Source organism: Schistocerca nitens, chromosome 5, assembly GCF_023898315.1.
Source record: "Schistocerca nitens isolate TAMUIC-IGC-003100 chromosome 5, iqSchNite1.1, whole genome shotgun sequence".
In the NCBI taxonomy this organism is placed as follows: domain Eukaryota; kingdom Metazoa; phylum Arthropoda; class Insecta; order Orthoptera; family Acrididae; genus Schistocerca; species Schistocerca nitens.
This window is the reverse complement of record NC_064618.1, coordinates 134,143,330-134,162,095: the sequence shown is the minus strand read 5'-3', so window position 1 is coordinate 134,162,095 and position 18,766 is coordinate 134,143,330. Positions and strand designations below refer to the sequence as shown.

The window sequence follows — 18,766 nt, the reverse complement described above, 5'->3', positions numbered from 1 at the left end:
TTGACAACAGAGCTCTTATGTACTTCCTGCATGACGCCGCTCCTACACATTCCGTACAGCCAGTGACACAGTATCTCAACACAACGTATTCTGTTCGTTGGATCGGTCGCCTTGGAGTCATTGCTTGGCCACCGGGGTCACCCGATCTTATCCCATTGGATTACTGTTTGGTGGGGTGGCTGAAGAGCGACGTCTACAAGCGCAGAGTGGACACAAGAGAGGAACTTCTCGCTCGTATTTTACATGCTTGTGCCCGGGTAAAGGAATGTAAAACTGAGCTCCGATCGGCAACACAACACTTGTCTACAAGAGCAGCAACATGCATTGAAGTTGACGGTGGACTTTTTGAACATCTTCTGTGAGGAAACTTACACAATTAAAGAAACCATAACAGCGAGGTAACAGATCAGTTACGACTGCTCATGACATCAGTTGCTGCAGTCAATACCACTCATTCGAATGAGGTTGTCTCAGTAATTTCAGGGCTTAGAGAGAGAGGTATTGGGAGGTTACCTTCATCTGTGGCATCTAGTAATCAGGCCTACTAGATGAGTGGCCGGCCAAGCGAGTGCTTTTATTATTCGTACATCAGAAATATTTTCATGATTTATCATAGCCACTGCAACTATGCTTGAAATTAGAGCCCTAGCACCTAACAGTTAAGCTATAATTTATTCACGTCTTTACTTCTTAATGCAACGGAATGGATAATATCCTCACAGAAATAATTGCACAGTACAATCGAACGAAACGTAGCACAATAAAAATGAGAGCAATCGATGTTCATGACAATGAACTCTTGGATTTCGTGCACCATCATATTAAAATGCTGGATACACATAAACAGAAATTTATGTGGATCTCAAAACAAAAGCCAGCAATTGAGAAGTCATACTTCCCAAACTGATCGACTGAGGTATTCACGGTTTCTGAAGTGCAGAGAGCAATTCCCAGAACTTACAACTTAAAGGACAGCAATGATATTCAAATTTCTGGATGCTTTACACAGAGGAAATGTAGAAGAGCTCAGAACCTTTGGGTGCATCATAAGATGTCGAGAAAATGGAGTACTAGTTAAATGACTTGGTTTTCTTGCAGCACAAAACAGCTGGACTGAAACTGACGATTTGCAATATAATGGAGCGCACAAAGCACAACCAGCACAGTAACATAACATGCACAGTAGGAGACAAATTATAGGGAGTGGTTGTATTCTCGACAAACTTCCAGTCGAATTGCACACTCTGGGGTATAATATCTGCAGACATGGCACAAAGTTTCAAAAACGTTTGGTTCATGGTGAAAAAGAGATTAACTTGCTTGACGAGGCATATTTCAAACACGATATTGCTTATTCAAAACATAAAGATATTCCAGGACGTCAAGCTGCATTTCGAATTTTAGCTGACAAAGCCAAGGCAACACATGCGAGACACGATAATGGTAAAACTATGTTGGGTTTGGGTGTGAAATCTAAAACCATGCACTGAAGGAAAAGAAGATAAAAATTGAAGGGGTGTTCAAATAACTGTATCATGAGGGCGATGTATGCAGCGAAAAGTGGCCTGAAGCATAAAGGACCAGCTAAAGCACCCGCGTTCTGCCGATACCCAAGACATCAGGCGAAATGACCCCCTTCGCTCGCAGGTCCCTCATCGATGGGTGAATCTGGAGAATGTGGAATTGTGAATTTGGATGTTGCTGGGGGACCAGGAACCCACGGGGTGGCATATGTTAAGAAAACTCATCTGGAGACCTGCAGCCACCAGAAGATACTTCACTTACAGAAGATATGTGTTCTACAATTTACATCGCTAGCAAGATTTTAATACTTACTTGTGTGGGCATCAGAACATCACATGTCTCCTAACGCTAACGAAGAAGGATACATAAAAAGAGGTGCATTAAGCAGACACCTGTCAGTTGCTGTTCATATGCAATGTCGTCTACGCTGACTTTAAAAGAACGAAAATCAGTATTAAGAGCGAATTACTTCTCATTGACTGATTTCAGTAAGGGAGAGTGGAGTTTTGCACTGACAGGGCTTGAAACATCCAACAGTATTCCATATACCAAAGAGGCTAACAATAAACTTCATCTGGAAATTAATGGTGGAAAAGAAATTGTGGAAATAGGACTTAGTGCATACGATATTGACGATTTAAATGAAGTTTTAAAGTGGTCTGGAAAAAGGATTGAGCTATATGCAGACATCAATACAATTAAATCTGAAATAAAGACGACGAGAGCAAAGATTATTTTAACTAGAGAGCAGAAAGGTTCAGTGGGACAGCTACAGGGTTTCCCAAAATGATAGGTTTTGTAGTAGGATCCTAATAAATTCTACAGATCCGACCAGTCACTGGATGTACTTCCTGTCAGTAGAGTCTGTGTCGAGTCTAAAGTTGCAACGAATTCTTATCTCAACAATAGATTGAGTCATACAATTTACGGATTCTTCCCGTCAATATGAACAGAGTATATGACTGCTGAGACCTGTGGCAACGCTGTTTACCTCCTAGTAACAGTTCAGACACTAGACTATCTGGAGCTACATATTGTGGACCAGGATTATCAATTTGTCGTCTTCCGCGGCGAGAAAATCATTGTACGGCTACATCTAAAGCGGAACCAGCAGGGACATCGAACGTGCAGAGACCCGGAATCACAGGCGGCGACATTCGACGAGCCGGGACCTATTGGAGGCGGAAGAGAGGATCTTTGTTTTTCCGGACCGGAAGCGAGCTGCAGGCAGTGAAGGATCTCAGCAGCCCCCAGCGTCCCTTATTGTCAACAAAGACAGGAAACGCATAAGGTATAAAACCAACGTGCACAACACACAGCGTGGCACTTCACAAGAAAACAGCTCGGTGACAACACACGCAAACTGCGAGTTTTTTAATCATTTGGTCTGGAACAGGGCAATGACTCCTTTCGGTACAACTAGCCTGTTGGAATATGACAAGTGTATCATGATTTTTTTAGTTGTAACAACAGAATAAAAATATCCTCAAGGTGCTATTAATTCCCTTATAAATATTGCTAGATGTGTTTGTATGTGGTTATATATTTTCGGTAGTAAATGCCGATGTTTTGAAGTGTTGTTTCGCTCCCCACCACTTTGCCACACAAAACTGATCAAGAACATCCGTTATAAAGTTTGCTTTGGTCATTGATAAATTTTAACGTTGTTAGTTCCTCCATTTTGCAACTATACCCTGGCTTTTCGTATCACGGACGGTATACACTCCTGGAAATGGCAAAAAGAACACATTGACACCGGTGTGTCAGACCCACCATACTTGCTCCGGACACTGCGAGAGGGCTGTACAAGCAATGATCACACGCACGGCACAGCGGACACACCAGGAACCGCGGTGTTGGCCGTCGAATGGCGCTAGCTGCGCAGCATTTGTGCACCGCCGCCGTCAGTGTCAGCCAGTTTGCCGTGGCATACGGAGCTCCATCGCAGTCTTTAACACTGGTAGCATGCCGCGACAGCGTGGACGTGAACCGTATGTGCAGTTGACGGACTTTGAGCGAGGGCGTATAGTGGGCATGCGGGAGGCCGGGTGGACGTACGGCCGAATTGCTCAACACGTGGGGCGTGAGGTCTCCACAGTACATCGATGTTGTCGCCAGTGGTCGGCGGAAGGTGCACGTGCCCGTCGACCTGGGACCGGACCGCAGCGACGCACGGATGCACGCCAAGACCGTAGGATCCTACGCAGTGCCGTAGGGGACCGCACCGCCACTTCCCAGCACACTGTTGCTCCTGGGGTATCGGCGAGGACCATTCGCAACCGTCTCCATGAAGCTGGGCTACGGTCCCGCACACCGTTAGGCCGTCTTCCGCTCACGCCCCAACATCGTGCAGCCCGCCTCCAGTGGTGTCGCGACAGGCGTGAATGGAGGGACGAATGGAGACGTGTCGTCTTCAGCGATGAGAGTCGCTTCTGCCTTGGTGCCAATGATGGTCGTATGCGTGTTTGGCGCCGTGCAGGTGAGCGCCACAATCAGGACTGCATACGACCGAGGCACACAGGGCCAACACCCGGCATCATGGTCTGGGGAGCGATCTCCTACACTGGCCGTACACCACTGGTGATCGTCGAGGGGACACTGAATAGTGCACGGTACATCCAAACCGTCATCGAACCCATCGTTCTACCATTCCTAGACCGGCAAGGGAACTTGCTGTTCCAACAGGACAATGCACGTCCGCGTGCATCCCGTGCCACCCAACGTGCTCTAGAAGGTGTAAGTCAACTACCCTGGCCAGCAAGATCTCCGGATCTGTCCCCCATTGAGCATGTTTGGGACTGGATGAAGCGTCGTCTCACGCGGTCTGCACGTAAAGCACGAACGCTGGTCCAACTGAGGCGCCAGGTGGAAATGGCATGGCAAGCCGTTCCACAGGACTACATCCAGCATCTCTACGATCGTCTCCATGGGAGAATAGCAGCCTGCATTGCTGCGAAAGGTGGATATACACTGTACTAGTGCCGACATTATGCATGCTCTGTTGCCTGTGTCTATGTGCCTGTGGTTCTGTCAGTGTGATCATGTGATGTATCTGACCCCAGGAATGTGTCAATAAAGTTGCCCCTTCCTGGGACAATGAATTCACGGTGTTCTTATTTCAATTTCCAGGAGTGTATTATAAGAAACTTGACGGTGCTGCTAAGCATCAGTTCTACCCTTCCTAAACATTGTCCAATCCGAGTTCAACATTTCAGTGCTATGTATGTCTGGTTTCAACCAGCTTTCAGTACCTAAAAGAATATTGGCATTACTATTGTTTATTTCTGAGAGTAACTCGGGGATCTAGCTACAGACACTTTGACAATTTATTAACATGGGATCTGTTGTTGTTGTGGTCTTCAGTCCTGAGACTGGTTTGATGCAGCTCTCCATGCTACTCTATCCTGTGCAAGCTTCTTCATCTCCCAGTACCTACTGCAACCTACATCCTTCTGAATCTGCTTAGCGTATTCATCTCTTGGTCTCCCTCTACGATTTTTACCCTTCACGCTGTCCTCCAATGCTAAATTTGTGATCCCTTGATGCCTCAGAACATGTCCTACCAACCGATCCCTTCTTCTAGTCAAGTTGTGCCGCAAACTTCTCTTCTCCCCAATCCTATTCAATACCTCCTCATTAGTTACGTGATCTACCCACCTTATCTTCAGCATTCTTCTGTAGCACCACATTTCGAAAGCTTCTATTCTCTTCTTGTCCAAACTGGTTATCGTCCATGTTTCACTTCCATACATGGCTACACTCCATACAAATACTTTCAGAAACGACTTCCTGACACTTAAATCTATACTCGATGTTAACAAATTTCTCTTCTTCAGAAACGATTTCCTTGCCATTGCCAGTCTACATTTTATATCCTCTCTACTTCGACCATCATCAGTTATTTTACTCCCTAAATAGCAAAACTGCTGTACTACTGTAAGTGTCTCATTTCCTAATCTAATCCCCTCATCATCACCCGATTTAATTTGACTACATTCCATTATCCTCGTTTTGCTTTTGTTTATGTTCATCTTATATCCTCCTTTCAAGACACTGTCCATTCCGCTCAACTGCTCTTCCAAGTCCTTTGCTGTCTCTGACAGAATTACAGTGTCATCGGCGAACCTCAAATTTTTTACTTCTTCTCCATGAATTTTAATACCTACTCCGAATTTTTCTTTTGTTTCCTTTACTGCTTGCTCAATATACAGATTGAACAAGATCGGGGAGTGGCTACAACGCTGTCTCACTCCTTTCCCAACCACTGCTTCCCTTTCATGCCCCTCAACTCTTATAACTGCCATCTGGTTTTTGTACAAATTGTAAATAGCCTTTCGCTCCTTGTATTTTACCCCCGCCACCTTCAGAATTTGAAAGAGAGTATTCCAGTTAACGTTGTCAAAAGCTTTCTCTAAGTCTACAAATGCTAGAAACGTAGGTTTGCCTTTTCTTAATCTTTCTTCTAAGATAAGTCGTAAGGTTAGTATTGCCTCACGTGTTCCAACATTTCTACGGAATCCAAACTGATCTTCCCCGAGGTCCACTTCTACCAGTTTTCCCATTCGTCTGTAAAGAATTCGCGTTAGTATTTTGCAGCTGTGACTTATTAAACTGATAGTTCGGTAATTTTCACATCTGTCAACACCTTCTTTCTTTGGGATTGGAATTATTATATTCTTCTTGAAGTCTGTGGGTATTTCGCCTGTCTCATACATCTTGCTCGCCAGATGGTAGAGTTTTGTCATGACTGGCTCTCCCAAGGCCATCAGTAGTTCTAATGGGATGTTGTCTACTCCCGGGGCCTTGTTTCGACTTAGGTCTTTCAGTGCTCTGTCAAACTCTTCACGCAGTATCTTATCTCCCATTTCATTTTCATCTACATCCTCTTCCATTTCCATAATATTGTCCTCAAGTACATCGCCCTTGTATAAACCCTCTATATACTCCTTCCACCTTTCTGCCTTCCCTTCTTTGCTTAGAACTGGGTTTCCATCTGAGCTCTTGATATTCATACAAGTGGTTCTCTTTCCTCCAAAGGTCTCTTTAATTTTCCTGTAGGCAGTATCTATCTTACCCCTAGTGAGACAAGCCTCTATATCCTTACATTTGTCCTCTAGCCATCCCTGCTTAGCCATTTTGCACTTCCTGTCGATCTCATTTTTGAGACGTTTGTATTCCTTTTTGCCTGCTTCATTTACTGCATTTTTATATTTTCTCCTTTCATCAATTAAATTCAATATTTCTTCTGTTACCCAAGGATTTCTATTAGCTAACCAAGTGTTAGCTATGATTAAGTTATGCTCTGTGCAAAATTCTACAAGGCGGCTTCCTCTTTCATTTCTTCCCCCCAATCCATATTCACCTACTATGTTTCCTTCTCTCCCTTTTCCTACTGACGAATTCCAGTCACCCATGACTATTAAATTTTCGTCTCCCTTCACTACCTGAATAATTTCTTTTATCTCATCATTCATTTCATCAATCTCTTCATCATCTGCAGAGCTAGTTGGCATATAAACTTGTACTACTGTAGTAGGCATGGGCTTTGTGTCTATCTTGGCCACAATAATGCGTTCACTATGCTGTTTGTAGTAGCTAACCCGCACTCCTATTTTTTTATTCATTATTAAACCTACTCCTGCATTACCCCTATTTGATTTTGTATTTATAGCCCTGTAATCACCTGACCAAAAGTCTTGTTCGTCCTGCCACTGAACTTCACTAATTCCCACTATATCTAACTTTAACCTATCCATTTCCCTTTTTAAATTTTCTAACCTTCCTGCCCGATTAAGGGATCTGACATTCCACGCTCCAATCCGTAGAATGCCAGTTTTCTTTCTCCTGATAACGACGTCCTCTTGAGTAGTCCCCGTCCGGAGATCCGAATGGGGGACTATTTTACCTCCGGAATATTTTACCCAAGAGGACGCCATCATTATTTAATCATACAGTAAAGCTGCATGTCCTCGGGAAAAATTACGGCTGTAGTTTCCCCTTGCTTTCAGCTGTTCGCAGTACCAGCACACCAAGGCCGTTTTGGTTAATGTTACAACGCCAGATCAGTCATTCATCCAGACTGTTGCCCCTGCAACTACTGAAAAGGCTGCTGCCCCTCTTCAGGAACCACATGTTTGTCTGGCCTCTCAACAGATACCCCTCCGTTGTGGTTGCACCTACGGTACGGTCATCTGTATCGCTGAGGCACGCAAGCCTCCCCACCAACGGCAAGGTCCATGGTTCATGGGGGAAGATCTAGCATATTTAAATCCTTTGGAATGACCTGTTTAGGCGAACTAACGATTTTTACAGTTGGCACACCCACATCAGTGTCATGAACTGGTAATTTCTCAGGCCATCGGTTTGTTTCCCGTGGGGAGGAACCTAATCTAAAAAAAAAACGTGTGCGCACCACAAGTACTGTGCTACCAATGTAGCTGCTTCCTCTGTGTAGTGCACCCCTGATCTATCGAGGGGCGTCCTACAGCCTTCAACCTCATAGTGTAGGTCGAGGAATACACAACCATTTTCGTCATACAGTCGACATAGCCTCTGGTTTAGATTCTTCACTCAACTCCAAACCAGAGGAGCTCAGTCCACCCTAAGTATGATGCTGCAAGTCGTCAGCTTGGCTTCCACTCCTTGAGGGAAGGAGGTCGCCTTCGCCAATTTAGCCAGCTGTCGAAAGGACCGAAGGATTTCCTCGGAACTCCAACGACTGGCATTGTTGTTGCAGACATGTGCAACAATCTGCAGCTGGCTGCACCCCACACACTCAATAGCTGCCGGAAGAGCCTCCTCCACATCCCGGACAAGGCCCCCCCGCAAGCACACCAAGTGAACGTTGGACTTCTTCCCTGCACTAGCTGCTATGTTCCTGAGGGTCTCCATGACCCGCCTAACATTGGAGCTCCCAATAACTGACAAACCCCCATCCCCACATGCCTGTCTGGACCTTGCTAAAGGAGCGGCCACTATCCTGGCAGAAGGTGCATTCTGATTTCTGATCCAGCTCAGCCTCCCCCCCCCCCCCCCTTCCCAGCATCAGATAGCACACTGAAACCATTAGCAAAGTGCATGGGATTTGGCAGGAGGCTGCGTCCCCCATGCAGCCTTCACCTTGAGGCTCGAGTCCTCGACACAGTCCACCACACACACTGAGGTGAGAGTGGGCCAGCCAGCTCTGTCACACCTGAGTTCGGCTCAATGATAGAGAGCTGTGACATACCCCCTTGCACATCTAGTATAGCAGAGGCAGCCCCAAGCACTTCATCCCCACCACACCTCAAGGTGGCACTCTGGAGCCTGTTGACTGTGGCCAACAAAGCTTCCAGTTGCGTTTGGACTGTGGCCAACTCTTCCTGCATCAGCTCTCAACAGACACAGTCACTATCCATCTAGTTAATATGTGATTTACTATAAGAAACTAAATGAAACCTACTGCCACACAATGTTACTAGCTACACTCGAGTTGGCGAAAGGACACAACCAAATTGTACCACAAGAATCAAACTGTAGATCAAGAATCAAATTGTATCTGTGAGAACTAAATAAATGAAAAAAATTGTGACCATACATTTTTGTTTTTATTTACAAAAAACCTATCTCAGTTGTATATATAAAGGACATGCAGACACAAATGACACTAGTTTTGAACGTGAATGTGAAGTTTAACATGGAAGATAAAAACATACATGTAACGGTTGCATGGGATTTTGCCTGTTGTGCATCATGAATTGGCTTATGAGTGCAGGAGGCACATGACTGTGTCTGCCTTCAAAGACATATGGGAAACATGTCTAATATTATATCATCAGTACTTCAGGAAAACCACTGATGTAGTACCTGGGCAAAACTGTATACTGTCAAAGTGGGAACAAGGTGAAGAGAAATCATACACAGATTATGAGTTAATAAAGAAATCATTTATTTTTCATTCAACTTAAAAGTAATTTTACATTTTCATAATCAGACATAACACTATTTTCACACACCTTCTTCTTCTTCTTCTTCTTCTTGAGTCGATGGAGAACAGTACACTCAATTAATTCCAGATCTTGAATAGCACGAAACTTCAAGATTCGACGCAATCATGTGATCTTCTCCTCCCCGTTGACATAGATGATGGTATCCGTGTGGTCGCGTAATCGAAGTGACATAACCATATCTTTATAGGTCATACCAGGAACATTCCAGTGAATTCCATGGTAGAAATATGTTAACCATCTTGCACTCCTCCGTGTTTTAGCACACTTCACATCCTTGAAAGACCTCGGTGGTGTAATGTTTGCTGAGAATGTCTCTATTATTGCAGCATCTCCTGTGCAAGCTATGAATGCAACATCTTTAAATATGAACAGTCTATGCTTGCAATGATGTTCTCATCTTGAGAGACCATTGTGAAATTCTGTGGGTATAGCGTAGCACCTGTTCATTTATACAGTTGGTTGCACACCACTGGTGAGTGGGCGATAGTTGATCACACAGTCATGTAGAACTAGGGCAAGCGCTGCAGAGTGTTCTGGGAAATTTGACAAATATTCATTTTCAATTCGTACACTTATAGGCTCAGATTTCATTCTGTTTTGAGCAGTCTATTACGATGATCGGCGCTAAATCCTTAATTTCCATGGGTTCAGTAGACATCCTCCTTCTTCACAGTATGAAACACGGAACCTCACATAACATGTCATGTATGATACACTGCAGAAATTGTCATCACTTCTGTCTTTAAGCTGGCCGTAGGCTGTGTTCCAGAAATGAACAACATAGAGACAGAAGTGATGACACTTTAAGTAGGACCTGACCATTATTTTGGAGGACAATGCTCAAGCACATACAGTGCAAGCTGTTACTGATCTGTTTGATTGATGGGGCTGCTAAGTGCTATACCACCTACTGCACTCCCTTGACTTAAGCCCTCTTAAGTTCAACTCGAATTCTAAACTGAAGGAAACATATCACAGCATTCGCTTCAGAACTGCTACAAATTCGTCGGGCAGTAGACCGCGCCGCTCGAACTGTCAACACAACTGTCACTGCTAAGAGCATCCTACGACTTCCACGTGGCTGGCAACAGGTTATACACAATGCTGGTGACTGCTCTGAAGGCCAGTTAAACTTTGAAACACGTATCTATTTTGTACGAAGTGTAAATAAGTAGTTGCCACTATTAAAGTTCCAACCCTCATATTAAACTTATTTGAGACTGACAAGCTTATGTGCACTAATCAGCATGGTTTTAGAAAGCATAGCTCATGCAAAACTCATCTTGCCCTTTTCTCACATGACATACTGTGAGAACTATGGATGAGGGGAAACAGGATGATTTCATATTTCTAAATTTCCAGAAAGCATTTGACATGGTGCCCTGTTGCAGGCTATTAACGAAGGCACGACCATATTTTATAAGTTCCCAGATATGTAAGTGTCTCGAAGATTTCTTAAGTAATAGAATGCAGTATGTTGTCCTTGATGGCCAATGTTCATCGGAGACAAGGGTGTCGACAGGAGTGCCCCATAGAAGTGTTTAGATTAGATTAGATTACATTTACTTTCATTCCAATTGGTAGGGCTGCTGTTGTTATCTATATACATGAATGATTTGGCGGATGTGGTGGGTAGCAATCTGAAATCTGCGGTTGTTCGCTGATCATGCTGTGGTGTACGGTGAGGTGTCAAAGTTGAGTGACTGTAAAAAGATACAAGACGACTTAGGCAAAATTTCCAGTTGGTGTGATGAATGGCAGCTAACTCTAAATGTAGAAAAATGTAATTTAATGCGGATGAGAAGGAGGAAGAAACTTGTAATGTTCGGATACATTATTACTAGTGTCCTGCTTGACACAGTGATGTCGTTTAAGTATCTGGGCGCCACTTTGCAAAACGATACGAAATGGAACTAGCATGTGAGAATTGTGGTAGCGAAGGCGAACGGTCGGTTTATGGGGAGAGTTTTAGGAAACGGTAGTTCACCTCCATATATGATGCTGATGCGAAATAACCTTGAGTACTGCTCAGATGTCTGGGATCCGTACCAGGTCGGAATGAAGGAAGAAATGAAGCAATTTAGCGGCGGCCTGCTAGGTTTGGTAGCTGTAAGTTCGAACAGGACGCACGGAGATACTTCGGGAACTCACATGAAAGCCTCTAGAGGGAAGGCGACGTTCTTTTCGAGAAATTCTATTGAGAAAATTTAGAGAACCAGCATTTGAAGCTAAGTGCCAAACGATTCTGGTGTCACCAACGTACATTGCGCCTAAGGACCACGATGATAAGATACGAGAAATTAGGGCTCATACGGAGGGATATAGATAGTCGTTTTTCCCTCGCTCTGTTTCCTAGTGGAACAGGAAAGGAAATGACTAGTTGTGATACAGGTACCCTCCGCCACGCATCATACGGTAGCTTGCGGATTATCTATGTAGATGTAGAAAGTAATTCACGCCCTCGGAAACCAGGCTAAAAATTTTTGAAATACAATAAAACGCGTTAAAATATAAACTCGTTGTTACAATATTATAGTTACATCTACTTCTTCCGCCCTCTCTCCAGTATGAGCACAGAGTGTGATATGAGAATCTTTATCTGTCAGAAGGGAAATGTGTTTTTCTTTTCTCAATACTGATCTCTCTAATTCTGGTCTGATTAATTTCCTATTACTTTCCTTCTTACTTTTTGCGCCAGAGATTAATCATTATTATGACAACTTTGACTTATCATTTTGCTTAATATTGAGATATATTTTTTCACATAATTCTACATTTATGGTGTTTAATGAATTAGTAGGATTTTTTTGTTACTACTCGGAGCTATAGGTTCTTTTGGACAAATTGTGGTGATTCCGTATCGGTTTACAAGGTCAGTCTACAGCACCTATGGCATTTCTGCATAAAATTTGTTTCGGCTCTATTTGTAACTTCCAGTTGTTGGTAAGACTGATTTTGGTCACGTGAACCATTTTACGCTCAGTTGTGTCAATGTTGCCGGGAGGTGTCTGCTGTTGTGTTTACAACCGTTTGTTTACGTGTGTGTATGTGCAATTCATACTATGATACCTGTTAGGGTTAATTCATTTAACGAAAATGGATTGGGAGAGCCGGAGCAGGATGCAAATACAGCTCTTACAGAACTTGACAAAGGTAAGTTTTATTAATTTTTACACAAGATTTAAGTATTTCAGTATTCTTCCAGTAGACTTTTAACATCAGCTCCGTTTCTGCTAAAGACGCCATTGTAAAAGTACACAAGGGGAGTTATGTGCTATACTGCTTTGTCAAACTGTTTTAAAATAAATCTGTATACACACAGATTGGAATAAAATAAAAGTGTCAAAATTATTATAAATATAGTGTATGTTTTTCATGACACAAATCCACCCGAATGTACATGCTGCCCCTGATCTCTCCGCATTTACTATTTCTTTTACATTCACTTTTTGCCGATGGAGAATTTAAGTTTTTAACCTATGTAGGCTATTGGACATCGAAATCAGCGAATATTTTCATTTTCCGCTCTATTATTCGAGGGCCTCACTTGTCCGCTGTTGTGTTATATGGAATGAGACAGATACTACAGGCAATAGGAAATTTCAGTGCAAACGATTCTAGATACATAACTTAATATTTTACGTTAAAACAAGACTGTTTGGAAATATTTGGAGGTAGGTGCGGGATGATGCCGTAAGTTATGTATCTGATGTAAGAAGCAGTTGAAAATAGTAGTAGTGTGAAGAGGAGAAAAAGAAGTTTACATGTGGTAATCAGATTTCATCAGGTTGCATAGAATGGAGAGCAAATACATATTTCTTTATGTGTTTCTATTGTTGAAGACATGGATTATACTGATTATCGAAAATACATTCTAGAAGTACTCCCATATTCATTCATTCATATTAGATGTATAAAACCGTTATAGTCTTGCAGAAATAATATGCAATGGGAGGTTTTAGTAATTCACTAGAAATGATTGAAACCAAAATGACAAGAATTATATAATATGAACCAGAAAGATTGCTTACAAAAAATCTGTTTACGAGACAACAAGCCTCATCTAAAGCAGAAGGAAGCAAAAAGGCAAGAGAAAAATGTATGAGATATTCAATGAAATTATCAGAAAATGCACGCAATGAAATAACAACATTGAAGAAACAAGTTGGAGTCAGAAGTGGATATAGTATAATGGATCATTTATGGATCATATTTGAAATTATGAACTGTTCATTAGAAGTTTTCCATCACTTACTTATGCCTATCTACATTGATCTGTGAACATACATTAACTTAGATTCAGGGGGACCAGGGAATATAAGAATAGCCAAAATCTTTTTCGTTTTTCTCAGCTTCAAGTCACCAAACAGAATTGTGACCAGTTTTAATAACATAGTAACTAACTATCACATGATTTGAGTATGTTACATAGTAGTAACATGTCAACTGTTCAGTTGACTTCTTACTTATCATCACTGGATTTTAATACTTTAAAACTTGCCAGCTGCTTATTCAATGAGTTGTGATTGTCTGATGATTACTTAGTACGAAGTCAAAACTGTCTGTGATTCCACAAATAGTACAACCATTGTGTGTGTGTGTGTGTGTGTGTGTGTGTGTGTGTGTGTGAGAGAGAGAGAGAGAGAGAGAGAGAGAGACTACTGCTGAAACCTGTAGGGGATACCACTCTCGGTTGGTGACCCTTCTGAAGTTGTTCAGTGTGTAGGGAGGGGTGCTTCAGTGACATACCTGCAAGTTTCAGTTGGCTTCATGCGTGTGCGGTAAGTTTAATGGCAGCAAAACCACAAGCCATTCCATACAGTTGATACCTGCCACCTAGTGGTAGATGTTCATGGAGTGAGTTAGGTGTGTTCATGTTTTATTGTGTGGAAAGAGTAACTGTAAGGCTGTACCAGATGTTGAATATCCTGTCTTCATTCTACACAGCCTTCATATAGTCCTTGATAGCGATGAAAGGCATCAGTATATGGTACTGGCACATAACAACGCTGACCTATCTCACTACTGAACCAGGTTAACAGCGTGCCTGTGAATTAATTCCTAGGCACCTCCATCCTCTTCTATGATGATCATCAGATATCAGACAAGTCCTTCACTCATCTGTGAAGAGAACCTGATGCCACTGATCCTATTTCCATTCTAAATTTTCCCTTGCCCACCAACTTTGCTTACCATACTCCAGCTTGTGCTGTTGTTTCTAGTGGGTAGCTAGAGGCCAAATTGATTGTGTACAGATGTGTTGTGTACCACACAGGTTGACATACCCCTCCCAATTATTTCCTGATAGGCAGCACACTGTTAATTTGAATTCTCCTTGATATACTTAAGAGTCATAATTTGTTGGTAGTGGTCATCAACCAGTAAGAGGTAGAGTTTCATTGTTTCGTGTCTCATGAGTGGTCAAACATGTGAATGTCTTGCTGTGGTGTCTGTCTATTCTGCATGTAGCATCCCATGCTGATAACCCTTCTTGATGTAAAGTGAAAGCATGGTACAACCTTCAGATAATCCTTTCAGGCATGTTGGCAGAGTTAGTTGTTTGGGCATTGTGGAATTGTTAGATTCCACCCATCTGCCCTGAATTATGTCAGCATATGCGACCATAATGCTACTACATTCTCACGTGAATAAAAATAAAAACCATATAAGAATATTTCACTCCAGCAATAAAATGAAACTAATGGGACAACTGCAGAAAGTAGGGGGCTTAGGGTAGGGACAAGCTCATATACAATATGAAAAACATCGTCATCCCAAAAGAAATATTACCAGTATCCACAAAATCAAACACAAAAATTCTCAGCTTACAGCATAATGTTACAAATATGGAACACACAGGAATTATACATTTCACTTGCGCTATATAGCTCAAATGAAACCCTCAATATCGAAAAACCAACACACGCAATTCTAAAACTCGGTACTGCAAATTTCACTGGACCTATATAAAAATGAAGCCGTCAGTACCTAGAACCCAAACACAAGTAAAAATCTTGGTATTGCAGGTATCACATAATCTACATAGCTCAAATGAAGCCAATGGTACCAACTGTGTCCCGTCTCCCTCCTCATACACAAATAAAAAAACAATAAATAACGCATTGAAAACCATATAAAATAAAAATATTATTTACCAACCAAAGCCACCTACAAATACAAGTAGGTTGGCTAACCCTCCCACTCCACACAAACTGCGACTAATTGACCTCCACTACCACTCAAGGCCCATACCCAATTCCTCCTATACTTCACACACTCGAAGCCAGGACTCTATTGAACTTTATAATCTCATTACACACATACACCTCATGTAATCGGAAATCAAACTAAACCCATGCAAAAACCCTATGGTCTTCATCATATCTTCGCCCAGTGCAACCTGTAGCAAATAACTATTAAATTTTCCCATCATATCCATTGCTAACAAAAAAGGAAAAGCAAAACTTGATTACATTTTGGTCCGTAAAAAGACCGTTATACTAATCATACCTAATACATACAAGACTGCATAAACCCCCAAAACAATACATCATAGTAACTCAATAGTGACACGGCACATTCTTCCAATGATAACTTCACAGGATGGTTGAATGAAGTCAAATGACTGAGTACCATATGAAACCCAAACAACTTCAAACATGAACATCCACCACAAGATCGTCCCTCCAAATGCTAAAGCAAACCAACCACAAACATGACCCACCTAAAAAGACCCATTATTTTTGCTCAATGAACCATAATACAAACCTGTTACTGTGAAATGGAACGAGTGAATTTTACTGACTTTATGGTAAATCTCACCAGAAAATGTTGCCCCTCCCCCTCCCTCTCCCCTCCACACAATCCATGTAATGATTAAATCTTCACACACACACACAAATCATATTACTAACATGCTCAGAGCATCTCCTGTGTAGCAGGAGGAGTTTTCAAGCAATGTGACTTCAGTTTGTGTAAAATACGTTATATTGCTGGCTAGGTGGTAAAAGATTTGTAAGGCTGAATATGTCACTTTTTTCTTTGCCACACCAAGGCTGAGTATGGAAAGTATAAATCATTTCTCCTTACTATGTTACATTTAGGTGAGTTTTCAGACTGTGATTGATTGTTGTCAACAAGCTTCATAAGGCATTAAACATATTGCCAGCCGTTTGGAAAACTGTCTACAATAGGTCTAGAGCAGACACTACACATTATCCTTATTTAAAGTTTTTGTGCAACAAATCTTTTTTCTCAGTGAGGAGTTACCCCCAGAATATGACAACATAAGACATTATTAGTAATTTTTTTTACTTTTTCATCTCCTAGACCTAATAGGATCTGTACCTCAAAAGTTGCAGAGCTAATATATTTAAGGTTATCTGTAACATGACTTCCATTTCAGGTCCTTATCAGTATGAACATTTAAGAATTTATAGTATTGTTTCATTTATCTATTTACCCTAATGCATTATTTACAATGGTGTGATCAGGCCTTGTGCAGTACTGAAGTCCATGTATTTTGTTTTATCTAAATTTGGTGAAAGTTCATTTGCAGGAAACCAGTTATTAATGTTCAAGAAAGTTTGATTTGTGTTTTCAGTTATTGCCTATTAAAGTTATTCCGTTAGCCTTGATTATAATAAATGTGTCATCACAGAGAGAATTATTTCTGCTTCTTGGATGTGTGTTGGGAAGTCATTTATATATAAGAAGAAAAAGATCCAACACATTATTGATCCCTGTGGTGTACAGTACCCACAAACTGCCTTGTTCTGTTCACAGTTGGAGACCTGCTCTAAGAATATAGGTTTGCTTTACCTCCATTACACAGGTAGCTGCACATAGCAATTTCCTGTGGTCAAAGTGTACTGTAAAAGAAGTTTCCTGTCAATGTATTACAAACATTGCGCATCATGAGGGTGTTGTAAAACTTTTTTGGGTAGATTGCAGTAGAACCCTGAGAATAAATTACCATTCCGCTGGGAATTCATAGATCTTGAGAATACTTTCAGTTCAATTTAACAACAAAATATGCCCTAACAGCTTTTGAGGAAAGAGCCATTTATTAAACCTGTGTCACTGAACTGAAGAATGTGTAAATCAGTGCCAAAGTTTTTAAAAGGTTTCACACTCACAGTGATAAATTCAAAATCAACGGTGAAGACAGACATGGAGATTCCATATGACAAAACTATTCTCAGTAGTCCTAGATGACATTTAATAGCTTTTTTTGGGGGGGGGGAGGAATGCATTTTAATACATCATACTGAAACCACCTTCGTTTCATTGAAAACACTGTACTGTTCACCCAGAGTGTAGATAAATCGGAACAGCTAATGAATGAACTTTCCTTTTGAAAGTAAGTCGGAAAATCCGTTATAAGACTGGAGTATAGTTAGAAACTGAAAACATAACAGTGAAGTTGTATTGTGATTGGATTCAAAAGAAATAGACCATTAATTAAAGATAATGTGGGGTGCTTTTGCAAAACTACTTTCCTAAACTAAATTTTTAGCGACTGAATTTGAAGCTTGAAATCTGAAGTATGGCGAAGTATACATGTAGCTGTAAAGCACATGACAATCACAGCATGCTGCTGAAACCTGTCGTGCTGATAACTATTTGTAAAACGTGAGTGAAGGAGGAAAAATTATTTCATGAATTTCTAATAAAGTTGCCAACCTCAAAAAAACATGGATACATTCAAATATACATGCATTATGGCAATTACTAGGGGAAAACGGAAAACAAGTGCGCCAGAGAGCAAACTGGACTGTAATATATAGTTACAATGTAAAGAAAATGGAACTGAAGTGAGAAGGATTTGTGCCAGGTGATGGATTGTAGGTGGACCAAAGAAAATCTTTGCTGGGTTCCAAGAAATAGAAAAAATTGAGGCAATGGCCAAATGTAATTGGCTTAGAAGGCATTCAGAAGCAGCTTGGATTTAAATAACTGAAGACTGTAGTGCATAGAGAAGTTTGGTAGAGGCGTGTAATCGCTAATATCATTGTAGAGCCATAACAACACTGACAATCTCAAGTACAAAACCCATGCCCCACATTCCTTACCATCCAGATGTTGATCTTAATGACTATCAAATGCTTGGATCCTTTAGAGAGTAACTGAGTAAATTTTGAGACAAATAAAACACAAAATATAGAGTTCCTGCATCAAATAAGACAGCTGCCTACATCTTTTGGTACTAGTGGAATAATATAACTCCAACAACCATGGCAATAATGTGTAGA

At 41.5% G+C, this 18,766-nt stretch overlaps 1 protein-coding gene across 1 annotated transcript in view; it reads left to right on the top strand.

Moving 5' to 3' along the window:
• The first annotated feature begins 12,505 nt into the window (after window positions 1–12,505).
• The window catches only part of LOC126259409 (integrator complex subunit 7), a 177,650-nt gene continuing 171,389 nt past the window's right edge, over window positions 12,506–18,766 (top strand). Inside the window, 1 exon segment of the mRNA XM_049956186.1 lies at window positions 12,506–12,665. Coding sequence (XP_049812143.1) covers window positions 12,575–12,665 — 91 coding nt within the window. The 5' untranslated portion in view covers window positions 12,506–12,574.